Here is an 18,392-nt window from a genome sequence, read left to right on the forward strand (position 1 = left end):
AACCCTTAAACTCCAGTCTCAGGTCCTTGAGGGGAGGTGGCCCATAGTTTAGATCTTTTTCTGTATTTCTACGAGTGGGTGGCTGGCTCTGGTTCAGGAAGCCTGGTGGTTCAGTGGTTAAAGAACTCGGCTGCTAACTGAAAGGTCAGCAGTTCGAACCCACCAGCCGCTTCACAGGAGAAAGATGTGGCAGTCTGCTTCTGTAAAGATTTACAGCCGTGGAAACCCTGTGGGGCAGTTCCACTCTGTCCTATAGGGTCACTATAAGTAGGAATTGACTTGACAGCAGTGGGTTTTTTTTTTTTTTTCTTTGGCTCTGGTCCACTTTGACAGGAGCCCACATTGTGAATTCCTACTCAGGGCCCCACATACCATGATGGGGGGCAGCATGGGAGACTCTGAGTTCCGGTGGGTATGATCATGGAGAGAAATGACATTTGTGTCCAAAAGATGGACTCTCCCCGGCCAGGGGTGATGCTCAGCTGTAATGGTTGTGAGGTTCTGGACTCCACGTAAATTGGAAGCCTTCTCTAACACCAACGATACCCTTTCCAAGGACATTGCCAGTGGCCTGAAACTCCACACACCTCGCTCGCTTTCAGGGAACGATGTGAGACTTAGTTACTGTGAAGGAATGGTCACCACCAGCCAGAGACTCCTAGTTTCCTCCTCCATTTCTGGAATGACCATCTCAGATTTCAGTTACTTCTAAACCCAGGTTTGCCAGACTAAAGGGAAGTGGCTTCTTCACTTTCTCCCACACAGTTGAAGGATGCTATTTCCTGTACCTCTGGCTGCAAGCCCAAATTTAAGCAACAAAATTAATAAAACATTCTTATGATCACTTTAAATCCTAATGGCCCTGCTCTCTATTGACTTGGAAATGAAAATAAAACACACAGAGGGTTCAGGGGATGGTGAGGGTAATAGTTAAGACATGGCCTGGGCCCCTGAATACAAAGAGGACAAAAACTCTAATTAAAACAGAGACAAGAGGTTTGAACAGACTCTCTGGTGAAGACGATGTATGGACCGCAAACAAGCACGCGAAAGATACTCAACATCATGAATCATCAGAGAGATGCAAGTTAAAACCACAGCGAGTACCATCAATACCCACTAGAATGCTAAAACTAAACAAACAAACGAGCTGGTAATGCCAGGTGCGGAGGGTGACGACGCTGAGTGACCGGGATCTCACATCTTGCTTGGGAATACGATACGGCTCAGCCATTCTGGAAGACTGCTTGGCAGTTTCTTGCAAACATACTTACCGTGGACCCAGCAGTGCCATGCCTAGGTATTTCCCCATAAGAAAGGAAAGCATATGTCCACCCAGAGCCGTGTCTCTGAATGTTTATGGAAACAGCACAAATGTCCTTCAACTGGTGAGTGGACAGACAAATCGTGGGACATGCGTGATATCAGATACTCCTTGGCAATAAGAAGGAACAAAACACTGATACACGCACTGACCTGAATTAATCTCAGAAACATTACGTCCAGTGAAAGAAGCCAGGGCAGAAGGTCTCGATTATATAGCACACTGGGTAAGGTCAAATTACAGGGACAGGGATCAGATCGATGGCTGCAAGGGGCTGGAAGTGGGGGAGTGGGTTGGCTACAAAGGGGTACAAGGGAATATCTTGGAGTGAGGAACTGTGCTGCATCTCAGCTCTGGTGGCAGTTGTACAGCTTCACACACTTGTGAAATTCATCAAGCTCCGTGCTTGTAAAGGATGAATTTGACCTCAAAAATCCTGACTTAAAAAAAAAAAAAGAAAGAAAAGAAACTGCTGGGGCTCAAATCGAGCTCAGCTACCAGCCATGTAGTCTTGAGGACGCTATTGAAGGTCTCCGTGCCTCAGGTTCTGCAAAGGTAAAATGGGATAATAACAGCACCTATGTCAAAAGCCTGTCATATTCAATGACCTACTATGTGCGACGTGCTAGAACGGTGTCTAGTGCAGAGTAAGTGCTTGTACACTGAGCTATTTTTGCCATCATTGTTACTATTACTATTATTAGTGGTAGGATCAAAGGATAGGTGAGAACACACTACTAGTAGTAGTATAGGTAAGTAGGGGAGCCCTGGTAGCGCAGTGATTAAAAGCTCAGCTGCTAACCAAAAGGTTGGCAGCTCGAATCCACCAGTCGCTCCTTGGAAACTCTATGGGGCAGTTCTACTCTGTCCTAGGAGGTCGCTATGAGTTGGACTTGGCTCAATGGCAATGGGTTTGTTTTGTTTTTGTTTTTTTGGTATAGGTAAGAAAGCTGAGACCCTGAGAGTGAAAGTGGCTTTTTTAAGTGCCTTACTTCTTGTCAAAAAGAATGGGTTTTTTTTGGAACCGACACCCACGTGGCAAGCGCAGAGATGCGCAGAACGGAGAAGCGGGAAACACAGCCCGTAGAAGAGAGGCAGACAGATCCGGTCTGAGCCTTTCTGCCAATGAGGTCCTCAGAGCAGTGCCTACCACAATCACCCCTCAGGGTACATGCTCCATTCTTCTCATCCTTTACCCAAGTCCTGTGTCTCCTCAGAGAAAGCACCGACCTCTGGGTTGCGCACTGTTCACAAAGGCTGTCTGCAGGCATCTGATTTGTTATGACTGTGGATGAGGCGAGTTGCATTTAGGACTTCCTGACTTGCACAGGTGTGGTGGACTGGTTGCTTCTGAAGGCAAGTGCGTCAGTAAAAGGCGGTATCATCCAAATGCGCCCATGCCTGGATACCCAGATGCAGAAACTTTGAGGGAAAATTTCTTTCCAGCAAGTTGAATGCGTGGCAGATGCAGATGGCACCCCGTCTATATCCCATGCGGTGGCTTCTTACTGCAAGCATTGGTGACTCTTGCCACTGTTGTGGCTCAACAGTTTGACTACTCCAGGAGCTGTCCCAATCAATTACTAATGGGAGCTGGAGGATAAATACCCCTTTTCCCCCTCCCAAGCGTGACCTCCCCTAGGCGTGTCCATCACAGTCTCCTCGAAGTGCCGGTAGGACTGTGCCTCAGCTTCCTATGATTGTAACCTGATCATTAAAACATCCTCTGTAGGCTTCTGTCCCTTGCCTGTCTCAACCCCACTCTCCTACCTGTGCCTCCTGGGGTCCCCTCTCAAGTAAGCTACTGGCACTTGAAGCTTTGTCTCAGTGTCTTCTTCTGAGGACCCAAACTTATAAACAAATTTCAGAGTTCAGGGCTTGGACCAAGTATATTATACTGTAGCCCAGTCTTAAAAAACACAGGCTTGAACATGTGCTTGAATACAAAATCTCTCATGTGCCACAGAAAGGCCCTTTTTGTCTTTTGGCTATCCCTTCTCTGTCACTACTCCTTCAGAGGTACTACTGGTATGAGCCAGACATTTACAGAGTGAGTATCTGTGTTCATGCTCTCTTCTGAGTTACAGGATACCACACAGGCTTTTTCCTGTAGTCATTTGTCTCTGCTTTGTACAATACGTAGGGGTCAGAAAGTATGCATCGGGGTGGAATTGATCACATTCCTTGGAGAAGAGAGGCATGGGTGGGTGGTCCTTGATTAACTAAGTCAATTGGTTAACTCCAGTTTCCACTATAATTGGCTCAGAGGTGATCAGTTGAAAAGAGTTGGCCCAATCAGACTTTTGTTTGATGATGCCAGGGTGGGGGGTAGGGAAGTAGGGTGGAGGAAGTTGGCAGAGAAACATTCTCTTTCCCGGTCAATGTGGTATGTGTACATGAGGCCTGAAACTGCTACAGCCATTTTATGCCATGAAGGAAAACAAGTATGAGGAAGGAAACTGCGGAAGTTTGAGTCAAGAGAATGAGAGAAAGTGGGCTGATCCCTGATCAAACCATGCCTGATGTCTATTTTCCTCTGGATTTTTCAGAGTCACTGGTAAATTCTCGTCATTAAGATGCCAGTTAGATGTTGTTTTTTTGTTACCTGAGACTGAAAGCCTCTTAACCAATCTAATCTTGAGTCTGAGAATGGATCAGACTCCAGGAGGTCATTTCGAGGAGGTAGAACAAGCTGGAATGGAACAAGGGCCGTGAGCCAAAGACAAGGCTAATGTAGAGACCTGGAGATGTCGGGGTGGGGGCTACAGAGGCAATCAAGACGGAGTAGTGCAGAGCTGGGCAAGTGACCTTGGTGGGATGCTGGGCTGGGAACTACTACAGTGTCTGTCAGGGAAAGACGAGATGTGGGGCCCTGGCAGGACCTGGCCGTGGGTGGAGGGACCAATGGGGAAAAGACAACTACTAGGGGACAGTAAGAGCTCAAGCAGAAGCCTAATGGGGCATCACAGGAGGCCATTTGTGCTGTCAGGGCCAACTACCCCAGGATGGCTGCCTCTTGCCCAGGGCCAAGCTTGGCCCAAGAATGTGAATGTGAGCCCAGCCTGCAGGTGGGCCTCAGGTAGGTACAGCAGGTTTCTGAATCAGTGCTCTGGGGTGAGGGCTGGGGCTCTGCAACCTAACAAGATCCCCCTGAGACAGGTGGCCTGCAGAAGACGCTGGGGAAATGCTACTCACCGGGTCAAACATGGAAGCATCCGGCTTCCTAGGCAAGGCCTTCTCCTGTACCTGCCTTCTCCTCCTTGCCTCTTTCATCTCCTTCCTCCGGGGGATGGCAGGACCCTGTCACTACTTTTAGGTCTGGCAACTAGTGGCCTGTGGTATTAAGCTTCCCTTCCCTCAGCCTCCAGCTTCCTGGGGAGTCTGGCTGCTTCCCCGAATTGGAATATGGTTGCGCGGTGGTGGGCTTCTTTTTTTTTTTTTCTGGGACAAGAAACCAGTCATGAAAGTGTACAGGGCAAACTGAGGAGGCTGTGGGCCTCTCACTGTGTCTGTTAGCTCGTATCTCCAACTGCGTGGGAGGGAGAAAGCCCAGCTGTGGGAGGTGCCGTCAGATGGTGACGGGAGCCCCTAGCTGAGCACTGGGGAGGGGAGAGGTTGAAGGACTCCATCCCTGACCTAGATCACCACCATTTAGCTGGCGTCCATTCTTCGCATTGTACCTGGCTCCTACACCCAGAACGTCCTACAGAACACAGAAGGGCTAATGTAATCCTGAGAACCCAATAGTAACAACTGGAGGTTTTAAATCATAGGTTCCCCAGTGGAGGGTGAATGGATTTAACAATCAGCAGATGTGGGCTTGAATCCAGGCTTAACCCCTTCATAGGAGCCTCCTAGGGGATCTGGTTCCTGTCTGTTAAAGAGGATAATGGCTTCTTAAAACTTAGTAGGTATATTTCTACGAATATTTATCGGGTGTCTAGTGTGGTACGTATCTACAGGAGATGCTTAATAAATGTGGCTACTATTTTTAACATTAAAGAAAACTCACTAAGCACAAGACACCCGGACCCAGGACTCTTACTCAGCCCCAGGGGCGTTGGGGATGAGGCCCAGCAGATGGGTTATTTTTAAACCCTTATTTTTGAGTTTGCAGCAAATGTTTGCCCGGCCCCACTCATATCTCCCCACCTTAACATTTCACGTCTGCACTCCTGACTTCTACCTGCCAGTCCCAACATCTCTTGGCCTGGGGATTTTTCTCTGGATCCCAAAGCCGCCCTGCCTGTGCCCAGCAAGTTGGAACGTCAAGGAATCAACGGCTTTCGGAAGCAGTCGTGAGCCAACGAGTAACAGGAGTTGGTGGGCAAGAACACCAGCTCTCCTGTCTGTCAGGTGGTATAACTTAGAGCCCTGCGTTCCACAGTCCCCCAGGGTTCCCGGAAGAAAGATGAGGCCCCAGTTTCCCACACTTGCTAACATACCCTTCATTGGCTCTCTTCTTCCTTGCCTCACTTCCTCACTGCTCTACTGGCATTTTTTGGGACCACCTTTCAAATGAACTACTTGCACTCAAATCGTTGCTTAGGGTCTCCTTCTGGGGAAACCCAAGCTAAGGCAGGCTTCAATTGTGATGTGCAGCCTCTGGGTGCTGCTTGGGCTTGTGTGAGAGAACCAGCGTGGGCAGAGTGCTATTTGAAGAAAGGCGAATCTCGCCAGGACTCGATGGAGCTTGCAAGGAACATCAGACACATTTCTAGGACGCCAGGAGGGCTGATGTTGGAGCTCTTTATTATAAACTGCAGCTATCCATCTGCCAGCCTGCAGCAGTCGGAATATGAAAGTCCTAATCTGGGATGCAGTTAAACTGTTTACTCTCTGTTTGTGGTTACGTATTTAAAGCATAACAGGCTCCAAATGGCAGATTTAAAATTCATAAGCGCATTGTTTTACAAATTTGGCACTAGTCCTTTGGATACAATATGTGAATTTATGCCGTCGCAAGACAATTGGATATTGCATAGAAAGTTTGAGGTTTTCCTTTTGTTATTATTTTTTATTTCTACATAAAGAAAATGTGCAGGACCACAGCCCTGTGAATATCTTTCAGGGATGCTGAGAACCACTCCATAAGCCACTTTCTAAGAAGCAATTTCCTTCTTGTCCCATAAAACTCCCCGAAGCACCTCAGGCGAACACAGAGCACTGGGCCTGTTTGCAAACTGCAAATGCAGCAGACATTTAATTACAGTGAATTCATCAAAACTCTAATTGAGACAGGAACTCAAACCTCACAGCTTAATTACTGTGATTTCAGATGGGTAGCAGACTCCGTCATGTGCAGCGCTTGATACCGGAACGCACGAGGGAGATGCCCGTGGCACTCATTACCAATTTTGCCAGCCCAACAAGAGTGTGGCGCAACCTAAACACAGTGCTAAGCGAGACCCAGGACTGGATTCCCATTGCCGCCCTCTGCTGTAATGTTTCACTGCACCAGCTCTGGACGCCTCGGAGGGCTCTTCTCCATGTTAGGTTGCGCAGCGTTTATGCCCTACTGATCTCTCTTTTCTTCCCACTGACCAGACAGTATGAAATTATCCATCTTCTGAGCGTCCTTCTATCAACATCTTCTCATTCTGATTTTCATTTCAAAGACCTTCTCTCTGACTTCCTTTTCCTTCTCTCTGGGCATGCCTTGAGTGTTAGATAAGTTCCACCAAGCTGCTGGCCAAATTATCACAGTGATCTAGGGTAGAATTTTGGAGGTGAGGACCTCAGAGATCAGTACTCTTCTGAAAGTTCCTAATGATGCCTAACTTTTACTGAACACTTACCATGCTGCTACTGCTGAACATGCTATGTTTCTTCCTCAAGGCAATGCTAGGAGCTAGGTACTTTTACACTCACTCAATAGATGAGGAAACCTAGAGTGGCTTAGAGGGGCTGAGTAACTTCTCCAAGGCCCCACAGCCAGAAAATGGCAGAGTCAGGATTCAAACCCAGGGCAGTTTGACTCCTGGGCCCATGTTCTTTCCCAAACCCCATTTTTCCTCTTCTGTAAAGACTTCAGGAATTCTACAAAGCCCTGCAAAAGAGGGGTGCCCTTGGAAAGGGAAGGGATGCCAGGAGGAAGGGCTGACACCCAAAGTCGTTGTATGGACTCTGGGCTCAGTCGTGGCTGTTACTTCTCTCCATGGCCACTTGGGGTTGGGAGACATGCCAAATAGGAGTGTTCCAAAGGAGCTAAGATGACCAATCACAACCTCAGTTGATGTTTAGGAGGCAATTTGCCTTTTATGCAGGTGTTCTAACCAAACTGGTGATTAACTGCATTGCTAATCAATTATGAAACACAAATGCACCCAAACCATTTCCTAAGTAATTAGTTGCTTGGCATTTACTAAACACTTCCTGGCTATTTGTTTAATTTCTTTACATTATTTCTTCCCCTGTGGGCTTGCTTTGGAATCAAGCTTCAGGTACAGATGAGTAATGGACTAATGACAGCACTAATAACGGCCAGGCTAATAACCGTACTGCTAATGGTGACAATGTTAATTAAGACAGTGCTGCCAGCAACAGACTCTCCTGCTACATTTGGTGATCCATCCCTGCAAGACGAGGAGAAGGTGTCCAACAGGAATCAGTGCCAGCCAAGTGCAAATGGCATCAAAGGCAAACACAGAGATGCATTTTTTTTTTTTTGTACCAACTACTTTTCTAGGAGTTTCTCAAAATCACAGTATGACGGGTCCACACAATCTAAGATTGAGATATAATTGACTAAAAGGATGAGAAAAAAGAAAATGTTCTATCTGCCCAATTGGGTAGAACCCAATCACCACTCATGGAAAAGGCTTTCCGGGAGGCACCTTCTCAGAAGTGCCCCATCCCTTGTGGGCTCCTGAGCCGGATTCCTGACGAGATAAAGATGTCACACGGAAGCAGCTAACCCAAGAGGCAACCTGGAGAAATCAATCTGCAGAAGGAGATGATGTCAGTAATAAATGCGGGCGTGGAGAACAGTAACAGTGCTCCCGAGTGTATCAGAGAAACTGCATTGGAGAAGTGGGCAGCACTGGGCATCCCTGGCCAGCTGACTGAAAGACAGAAGGTTCTGGAAAAGGGTATTATGAGATGGGCTCACCAGGACACCATGGCTCTTTTTATCCTTCAAACCAGCCGGCAGCCTCCAGCAGGACACGGCATCCTCTGTACTAAGGGAGTTGATTAGGACTACCAGCTTTCTAAGTGCGGAGTCCTTGAGTGTTGCAAGTGGTTAATGGCTCAACTGCTAACCAAAAGGTTAGAGGTTCGTGTCCACCCAGGAGCACCTCAGAAGAAAGGTCTGGTGACCTATTTCTGAAAAATCAGCCACGGAAAACCCTATGGAGCACAGTTCTTTTCTGATACACGAGGTCTCCATGAGTTGGAACTGACTTAACGATACTGGTTTTGGTTTTAAATACAGCGAGGTGGCCTCAGTGGGCTCCTAGAAGTCACTTTTTCTAGAAGATACTAAAGTCTTGGATGTTTAGGTAGAGAAAGGCAACAACCATTTTGTTTCTGAACAAGATGCCTATGGAAAACCTAGGAGATCAGAGCTGGGGGGACAGCTGCCAGCTCTCAGGTGCTGCTGCAGGCTACGAAGCCTGCAGCCACTGGCAGCCTCCACATTGCTCGGTGACTCCTGGGCTTCTTCTCATGACTTTCCAAAACAGGCACCAGCGCTCATGATGGACACAGGCCGTGACCTCCCCGCATGGTGCGGTAGTCTCTACGAGTGAAATTCAGGCACCTGAAGCCCTTCACAGCCCTAAGAAACAAGCTAAAGCAAACATGCAAATAAAATGCCAGATCACTGTAGGAAAAGAAAGACTGATTCCAAACTATGATCATTTCAAATGGGTTTCAGCAAAAAAAAAAAAAAAAATCTGTCTCTTCCTGCCTCTCTCTCTTTGTACTCTATTTTTATGGAGGCAAAAGCAGACATAAATTATCTCAGGTCATTTCAGTTGAAGTCAAAATGTGTCACAAGGGTTCTGAGCGGGACACCTTCAAACACATCACCTGCATTCTTCAGGCTGGTTATTTATTTAGGAGGACCTGGGTTCTCTAGACCCAGTCAACGTGGAGGCCAAAGAGCACTGGCGTGAGAGTTTTCCATTCAAGTTAGCAGCCTCCTGGGTTTGAGGTCCCAGCTCTGGCTGCCCTGCACCGCTGGGCACTGCTGCTGTGTTCCAGCAGAACCGTACACTGCCTCACCCTGGCCATCCCTCCCCAGCCACCACATCTGGCTGGCCCAAGTGAGCCACTAGCCTTACCTGCCCTGCAAAGAGTCCACAGACACCAATGATGCAGAGGATGTTGAACACGGCCGAGCCCACGATGGTCCCGACACCCACGTCACCCTTTGTGATGAAGACCCCTGAAACACAGACCCGCGTCAGCTGCTGCACCAGGGTAGGTGTGCCAGGCAGCGGAGGCATGGAAGGGGCACTAGCACTTGGTCTGGGACAAGTTCATGCAAAGGAGAAGTGCCACTTAACTAAAAATAATTGATATAATGGATAAGAAAATAATCGATATTAATGGAGCAGGAGGTTGATGCTTTGCTTGTTTGGGCTTCGGGGTTCTCAATCCCTGGTGGTGGCAGAGCTGCTGGATTCCCACTGGAAGGCCCTGTGTCCCCAGAGCCCCTTCCTTCAGAGGTGAGGGCTGAGATGCTCCCACGTCATCACCTACCTATGACAGATGTGAACAGCTCTGGGGCTGAGCTGCCAGCTGCCATGAACGTGGCCCCAGCCACATCTTCACTGAGGTGCAGGCGCTATAGGGAAGCAAAGAAAAACACAGATGAGTCAAGATTCCTGAGGCCCCGTGCCCTGAAAGGCAAAGACCAGGGCTTCAATGAGAGCGGTGGGATGGAGCCTGGGTCAGAGCTCAGGTTCTGCCTCCAGCCTCCTCCTCCCAGAGCTTGGCCAAGCCTCTGAACCACTGCCGGTCAAGCTCCTCTCACCACCTTCCTCAGGTGGGCAGGACTAGAGCAAGGACAGCATGTCCATAGCAGTTAACACTCCTGAGGAGGTCGGGGTCCCCACCCCAAACACCTCTGGGGCCATGCAGGTGACAGGACTGTGGGGAGTAGGCTGGTACAAGGCCACATAGCACATGTCCAAAGGCAGAAATGCTCAGATACTTTAATTTTTTGAGATGTGCCAATAATCCAGGTTTTTATGCAAAATGTCCTGAGTTTTGAAATACCGTGCTGATCTGCACGTTAAAGGAGGCCCGTGGTAACCACTCTGGAAGCCCTGGCTCTAGATGGCCACTCTGTGGAGGCTTTGGGAGCAGGTGGGTCATTCTCCTGAACCCACCTCGCCATCCTCAGTGCTGACTTGAAACTCCAGGGTTAGGAACAGTGGAAGAGGGTGTTGATGAGGCATCAGCCCTGCCAAGACACTCTACACTATCTGACTCTCCACGGTACCCTATTGCTAAACCGAAAGGTGATTTTCAGACAAGTATACATTAGAGGTTGGATAGCATGTTTGCATCTCGTCAGGATGAATAAAGTAAGCTGCTGTCAGTAAAGAGCCAGCCGCCCTCTGCCTTCCAGCCAGGAGAGGTTGGTTTCTGCTGCCTTCTTCCTTTCTAGCTGCTCCTTGGCTGCACTCCCTGGCTCAGCCTGGATGGGCAGCATGACCTCGGTGTGGCCCCTGGCGCCACCACCTGAGCTGTGTCTGCTGCAGCCTGGAGCCCTCGCTGAGGATTTGGACTTCCTCCTAGGTTCCTTTGCTGGCCACCGAGCAGCTAAACTGCACATGGGGTGCTGAGCAGGCCTGAAAGGTGCGGTGGTGCGGTGTACCCTGTGCAGACTCTCCCCAGGGCAGGAGCCTGTGAGGAAGGTAATGAAACAGAGCTCACAGCTCCAAGAGTGGTTGCAGGCACTGGCTGTGAGCCTTGCGTGGCTGACGCTCTCTCCAGCTTGGGGTCCTGGATGAGGTGGAGTCTAAACTTACACTGGGGTCATCTCCAGGTCCTCTCTCTTCTTCATCTCCATGTCCAATCACTTTGCTTCTTCCTCCAGGTCTCCTACACCCATTCCTCTCTCATCTGTAAATTGCTTCAGTCCTGGCAGCATCTCACTGGGGGTCTTAGAATCACTGGCTGGGGGATCTCCCTGCCTCTGGACTCTTCCTATATACCCTGACACAGCTGTCAAAGACCTTCCCTACCTCCCTCCTGAGTACTGAATAACTCCGAACGCCTGCCTAGCGCTCAGGGCTCCCCACATGGATTCAAGCCCCAGGCATCACCCTCCCTTGGTCCTATGGCTCAGACTCTTTTTTTGCCTCAAATACCCATCCTTGAAAGGCTCTGCCATAGAGATCCTCCAAGGGCTGCTCCAGTCCTCCTCTGCAACACCCTTCTCACTTCTCTCTTCCATTTTCTTTCCTCCCACCCACCATTTTTTTTCTGATTTCCCCTTTAAAGCATTTGAGACTGAGTGAGAGTTTTCCCCTTATGCTCTGATTTGTTGAAGGGCATGGCTTTCTCTCCCAACTCATCTTTCACTAAAGTTGAAAGCAACATCCTTCTGAGCTTGTCTCCTCCCCCTGCCCCAACTTCAGTTTAAGAACAACAATTCAGTACACAATATCACATCACTGAAAGGTGACGAGGGAAAGCAAAGGCAGGGAAACAGAAGCCAGAGTCGGAGAAGCTCCCTAGGCAACTGTGGGGCCACCCTCACCAGGATCCTCTTATCTTCTGAGACAGGGTAACTCCACATCCCTCAGAAGATGTAAACATACTGGGTCTCTAAATACATGTAAACTCTTTCCTCATTCTACCCAGCCTTCACAGGCATACCATTTCTGCGGTACTAGGATTGTTTAAGATGGAGGTATCCTGCATCTTCAGAGGAGACAGGCAGGGACCACGCTCCATTGCTAGACTGATCTTGCACATTCCTCTGGACTAACTGTGTGGGAGCTGGAAGAGCTCTGGAAGACGCCATCCAAGCTGAGGCCTCTCCTGTTTCCATCCCCCCGCTCTGGCTGTGGGTCCCACAGGTGAGCTAGTTCTAAGTAGGAGCATTGCCTGGCCCAAGTTTGTCTTTGCCAGTAGGGTAGAAGTGAGCATCAAGAGGCAGGGAGGCCAGGTGGATGAGTTCAAACCTGGGCTCCACCTTTAACTAGGTGTGTGACCTAGGCCAAGTTACTCAACTTCTCTGAACCCTGGTTTCCCGGTCTGTAAAGAAGGGATAATAATTGCCTCGTAGAGTTCTGGTGATGATTAAAGAGACATGTGGACATATTAACACTACATACATTGACCAACCAAGCTGTTTCTGGGACATCCCAGTTGCCACCGAGTCAGCTCCAGCTAATGGTAACCCATGTGTGTCAGAGTAGAGCTGCTCCACAGGGTATGCAATGGCTGATTTTTCTAAACTGCAAGGCTTTTCTTCTGAGGTGCCTCCGGGTGGACTCAAACTGCCAAACTTTCAGTTAGCAGTCCAGTGCGTTAACTGTTTACACCAACTAGGGTCTCTTTTGGCGTATCAGGGGCCCAATAAAACTTAACATTTTTTTTTCATTAAACATTTTCCTTCCTTTTCATTGTTCATTTCCTCTCCTTTTATCCTTAAAAACAAACAAAAAGCCTCACCCTTCCCCTCTTTTTATGCCCTTTCTAGGTCTCTGGTTGCCTCTTCCTATAAATGGGTGCGTAGGAGGCTTGCAGACTGTGTGGGCCCCTTGACCAAGCAGAGGACACTCTGACAACTGTATTTACATCTCTAGGACAGGGTCTTAACTATATTATTAGAAAAAAAGGAAAGTTGTGTGGGAGAGAGTAACTGTGCTTTGCATGAAGAAGAGGTCCCCGAACGGTTGTACTTCAGATATTATACATGACGCCAGTTACAGGTGCTTAACTGCTTCCTCCTCTTCTAGATAAGGCTGACCCTGCTCCCGAGTTAAATCAAGTTGATGGAAGGGACTCCGCCGTGCCCAGCGTCCACCTCGGACAGCGTCTCACCCGCCTCCTTCTCCTGCTTCCACACTCCCATTGCTCCTCTGTGGCTATTATGTAATGACCCATTTTTATTTTATTTTTTTCAAAGTACAAAAAACTAACAAGCTTCCAGGATATAGAAGAAACTGCTTAAGCTAGTGGTTCTCATGGTTCCTGGATCAGCAGCCTTGGTATCACTTGGGAACTTGTTAGAAATGAAATTCTTGCTTGTCCTAGCCCTCCCGGAGACTTTCCGAATCAGAAACTTGGGGGCGAGCAGGGGAGGGGTGGCAAAGTTTGAGAGGTACTGGCATAAAGAAACTTGAGTTCCAGATGGGAGGTGTGCCTGGGAGCAATCCCTTCTGAAAACCAGGATTCTGAATTAAGAATAACATAAAATAGAAAGCTTCCAGGTAAAGGAAACTACATTTCGAAGACAAAGAGATGAAAGAGGTGCAGAATGAAAGAGTTCTTGGTATGTTGAAGATTTTTGATGAAAGGGATTTAACTCAGGATTCAGCCTGGTGTTCACTGTGATGCCTTCTCACAGGGTCCCTTCCTGATCTCAATATCCAATTCTTTCATCTTTCACCTCTGGGGCCGTGGCTGTGCGCGTTTCTGTACAGACAGAGAGGAAGCGTGCTGAGGTGTGTGGCTGCAGGTGTCTGACTGTGAGGCCCCCACAAGCCACTGAGGAGGGCACGAGAGCAGAAGGAAACAGCGGAGAGGAGAATAGAGGAGATACAGGGAGAAAGGAAGAGTTTAAAAGAGGAAAACAAAATGGGGAAGAAGCCCACAAATAGTGCTTGTAGGTTATGTTCAATGGAGCAGGAGAAAGCTGGTCACTGGGGTTAAATTCTAACTATTCATCAGGACCACGGGATTCCAAGCAGGTTTACAGAGACTTGTACCGACGTTGTAGCCCATGACGCCCAAGCATGCTGATCCCTGGCATTCCCAGGATATGGTGCAGGCAAGGGCACTTGCAGAATCTCAGCTGAGGGGCCAGAGCCCACCTCGGGCCTCGGGGTCCTGAGAAGGAGTGGAACCCGGGGCTCGGGCACAGGGAGAGCAAGAGCACGTACCTCACAGATCTTTTCCAAGGAGGGCACGAAGAAGTCATCACACACGATGGCCAGTGCGTAGAACATGTACATGGCCTGAAAGAGAGGAGAGGAGAAGCGGTTGAAGTCACTCAGGGCAGAGTGGTGGGGGAGAGGGTCAGGTCTTCCCCACAAGCCAGAGAGCTTCAATACTGTCCTCCATCACCATGAATTCAAGAGCTTACTCATAGTGAGGACAAAGTCTGCGAGGCCCTCCATGTGTGACCTGACCCTGGCTGCCTCTCTGCCCTCATTGCCTACTACTCTGCCCCTTGTCCACCTCCTTGTCCCCCATATGCGCCACGTAGTCTCACCTGGGATTTTTAGAATCCCAAGTCCTTTGCACTTGTTCCCTCTACCTGGGAACAGTCTTCCCCCAGGTTCCACCTTGGTTCACTCCATCATGCCCTTCAAGTGGCTACTCAAACGTCCACCTAAGCCAAGGGCCTTGGACACCTCTCTCTCCCATTTTTCTCTGTCCTGCTTATCCTGCCTTATCTTTCTTTATCACGCATATAAACGCTACCGTGTTGCCACTGGGTTGGTTCTGACTTATGATAATCCCGTGCGCCACAGAGTAGCACTGCTCCGTAGGGTTTTCTTGGCTTTAATCTTTATGGAAGGAGTTACCCAGGCCCTTCCTCCATGGAGCCACTGAGTGGCTTCGAATTGCCAACCTTTAGGTTAGCAGCTAACTGCAAACCAATTGCACTACCCAGTGACCTTATATTCTATGTTCGTTTTATTTATTTGTTGTCTGTCTCCCTCATTAGAAGCCCATGAGGAAATTAACTATCCATCTCATTTTCTCCTGTATTTCCAGCACTTAGCACAAAATCTGGCTCATACAAAAAATAAATAAATAAATAAAAAACAAACCCTTCGCTGTCAAGTCAATTTTGACTCATAGCAACCCTATAGGACAGAGTAGAACTGCCCCATAGGGTTTCCAAGGCTGTGAATCTTTATGGAAACAGACTGTCACATCTTTCACCCACACAGTGGCTGGTGGGTCCCAATCGCCGACCTTCTGGGTAGAAACCAAGTCCTTAACCACTGCACCACCAGGGCTCCCTCCTGGTTCCTGGCAGGTGACTGCCTCCAGGTCTTTGATCAGCTATGCCCAAAAGGCATCCCTTGGAATTCTACCTTCTAACCAGAAATCACCTCTTTACCTTATCCCACCCATGTATCCATCCCCCAATCCTTCCTAACAAGACACCAGTTTTGTTGAAGTATCCACCATACCCCTCTGGAATGTGACTCGCCTTTCTCTCCAAACGTAGACACTAACTGGTGTAGACCAATCAGTGTGCAATATTGCTCTCGTGATGGTTTTGGTTCAGAGGTGGGCATATGACCTAGGCTAGCACAATCAAATGGAAGGAAAGGCCCCAGAGCCCTTGCCAGAGGGAGAGGTTTCTCACTATCTGGTGCTGGATGTGGGCAAGGAATCTGGGAACCCTAATATTGCTGCTGGCAGCCATATGGAGGGAAAACCTGACTTGAAATGAAATTGGCCTTGAGTCAGAAACTACCTGCACCCCTCATGACATCATTGATTCGGGATTTCATGAAATAACATGAACATTGTTTAAGACAGTTTCATTTGGAGTTTCCCTGTTACTTGCAGCCCAAAGCATCTCACAGATGTAGTGACTCATCTTTCTAGTTCCAGCACCCTCAGTAGTAGACTTCTTAGTTTTTGACATTCCAGCATCTTCTTCTTTTGGGAAATGCTCCATGGATGGGAGCCTTCAGTCATACTTCCTCACCTCTGGGACCACAGGAAGTACACACATGACCCAGGCTAGCTACCAGAATGTCCCATGCCCTGCCACACATTTGCAGGTGAACAAAGGTCTGCTAGGGGCCAAGCAGGTATTAACAGAGAAGCTGGGAGGGAGGCACTCTCTCGTTATGAGATAACCAGTGCTAAAGCAGCCCAAGGCTGGAGCTGCAGGAGGTCACTGCCATATAAACAAAGTGCGCCTGAGAATGCAGCTCACACAGCAAGAAGCCAAACCGAGACATGTGATGGGCAGAGAGAAGAGACTGACAGACACACTGGTGCCTAATGGTACCGTTTGAACACTGGCTCCAGCCTAGTCTAAAACAAAAATGGACTTTTCAGTTTCATAAGCCAATAATATGCTTTCGCACTTAAGCTCATTTGAGTTAATTTCTGTCACTTAAAATTATCCTTATGAAGCCTTCTTTAACAACCCAAGCCTGAAATGATCTCTCTGTCTTTGACTCTAGCACTAACTTAGCCACCCATCCCCTCTCTCCTTTTGTAAGGGCTTGTTTTCTTTTCACATGTATTTGTTTGGTCTCTTCAACCAGAATGGCAGATTCTAGAATACATCCTAACACTCGATTCTATGGAAATATCAGAAAAGTTCACAAAGATATATACACAGTGATATTCATTCCAAGCCTGCTGATTGCAACGTTGCTGATGCCAGATGGATCCTGGCTGAAAGAAGAGCATACCAGAAATATGTTGACCTGTGTTTTATTGACTATGCAAAGGCATTCAACTGTGTGGATCATAACAAGTATGGATAACATCATGAAGAATGGGAATTCCAGAACAGTTAATTGTGCTCATGAGGAACCTGTATGTAGATCGAGAGGCAGCTGTTCAAACAGAACAAGCAGATACTGCATGGTTGAAAGTCAGGAAAGGTGTGCATCAGGATTGTATCCTTTCACCATACTTACTCAATCTGTATGCTGAGCAAATAATCCCAGAAGCTGGACTATGTGAAGAAAAACGTAGCATCAGGATTGGAGGAAGACTCGTTAACAACCTGCATTATGCTGATGACACAACCTTCCTTGCTGACAGTGAAGAGGACTTGAAACATTTTGTGAAGATCAAAGATTAGCCTCCAGTATTGGTTACACCTCTACATAAAGAAAACGAAAATCCTCAGTACTGGATCAATAAGCAATATCATGACCAAGGGAGTAAATATTGAAGTTGTCAAGAATTTCATTTTACTTGGATCCACAACCAACACCCATGGAAGCAGCAGTCAAGAAATCAAAAGACTCATTGCATTGGGCAAATCTGCTGCAAAAGACCTTTTTCAAGTGTTAATAAGCAAAGATGTCACTCAAAGGACTAAGGTGCACCCGACCCAAGCCATGGTGTTTTCAATTGTTTCATATGCCTGTGAAAGCTGGACAACAAATAAGGAAGACTGAGGAAGAATTGATGCCTTTGCATTACGGTGTTGGTGAAGAATATTGAATATACCAAGAAATGTCAAAAGAATGAACAAATCTGTCTTGGAATAAGTACAGCCAGAATGTTCCTTAGAACTGAGGATGGCGAAACTTCATCTCACGTACTTTGGACATGTTAATCAGGAGGGATTAGTCTCTGGAGAGGGGCGTCACGCTTGGTAAAGTAGAGGGTCAGCAAAAAAGAGGAAGATCCTGGACGAGATGGATTGACCCAGTGGTGCAACAATGGGTTCAAGCATAACGATGACTATGAGGATGGCTCAGGACTGGACAGTGTTTTGTTCTGTTGTACACAGGGTGACTATGAATCGGAACCGACTTGATGGGACCCAACAACAACAATAACATATATCATGTGGGATGGCTTATATAAACTATGACCCATTATAAAATGAAATAATGTTAGAAAAGGCTATATAGAGCTATATTTAGTGACAAGGAATGTCATTCATGATACATTGCTAAATAAAAAATGTTATGAAATAGTATGTACAATCACTTTTTTATTAAATTGTGTATATATGTATATACATATATTACACACACATGTATATTTGCATATGTGAGTTTGTAATACCATAAAACAAGATAGGAGGTATATTTCTCCTTCAGTTGGTGTGACTCTATCTGTATTTTATAATTCCCATCTATATTTTGTAAGGATTCCTGGTGGCGCAGTGGTTAAGTGCTCAGCTGCTAACCGAAAGGTGGGCAGTTTG

At 47.6% G+C, this 18,392-nt stretch overlaps 1 protein-coding gene across 1 annotated transcript in view; it reads right to left on the reverse strand.

The window, feature by feature from the left end:
- SLC24A3 (solute carrier family 24 member 3) overlaps positions 1–18,392 on the reverse strand; it is a 676,136-nt gene that overhangs the window by 193,188 nt on the left and 464,556 nt on the right. Inside the window, exons 4-6 of the mRNA XM_064275733.1 lie at positions 14,398–14,472; positions 10,034–10,118; positions 9,613–9,716 (exon numbers count right to left, since the gene is read on the reverse strand). Coding sequence (XP_064131803.1) covers positions 9,613–9,716; positions 10,034–10,118; positions 14,398–14,472 — 264 coding nt within the window. The remainder of the gene's footprint in view (positions 1–9,612; positions 9,717–10,033; positions 10,119–14,397; positions 14,473–18,392) is intronic.

Source organism: Loxodonta africana, chromosome 24, assembly GCF_030014295.1.
Source record: "Loxodonta africana isolate mLoxAfr1 chromosome 24, mLoxAfr1.hap2, whole genome shotgun sequence".
Classification (NCBI taxonomy): Eukaryota; Metazoa; Chordata; class Mammalia; order Proboscidea; family Elephantidae; genus Loxodonta; species Loxodonta africana.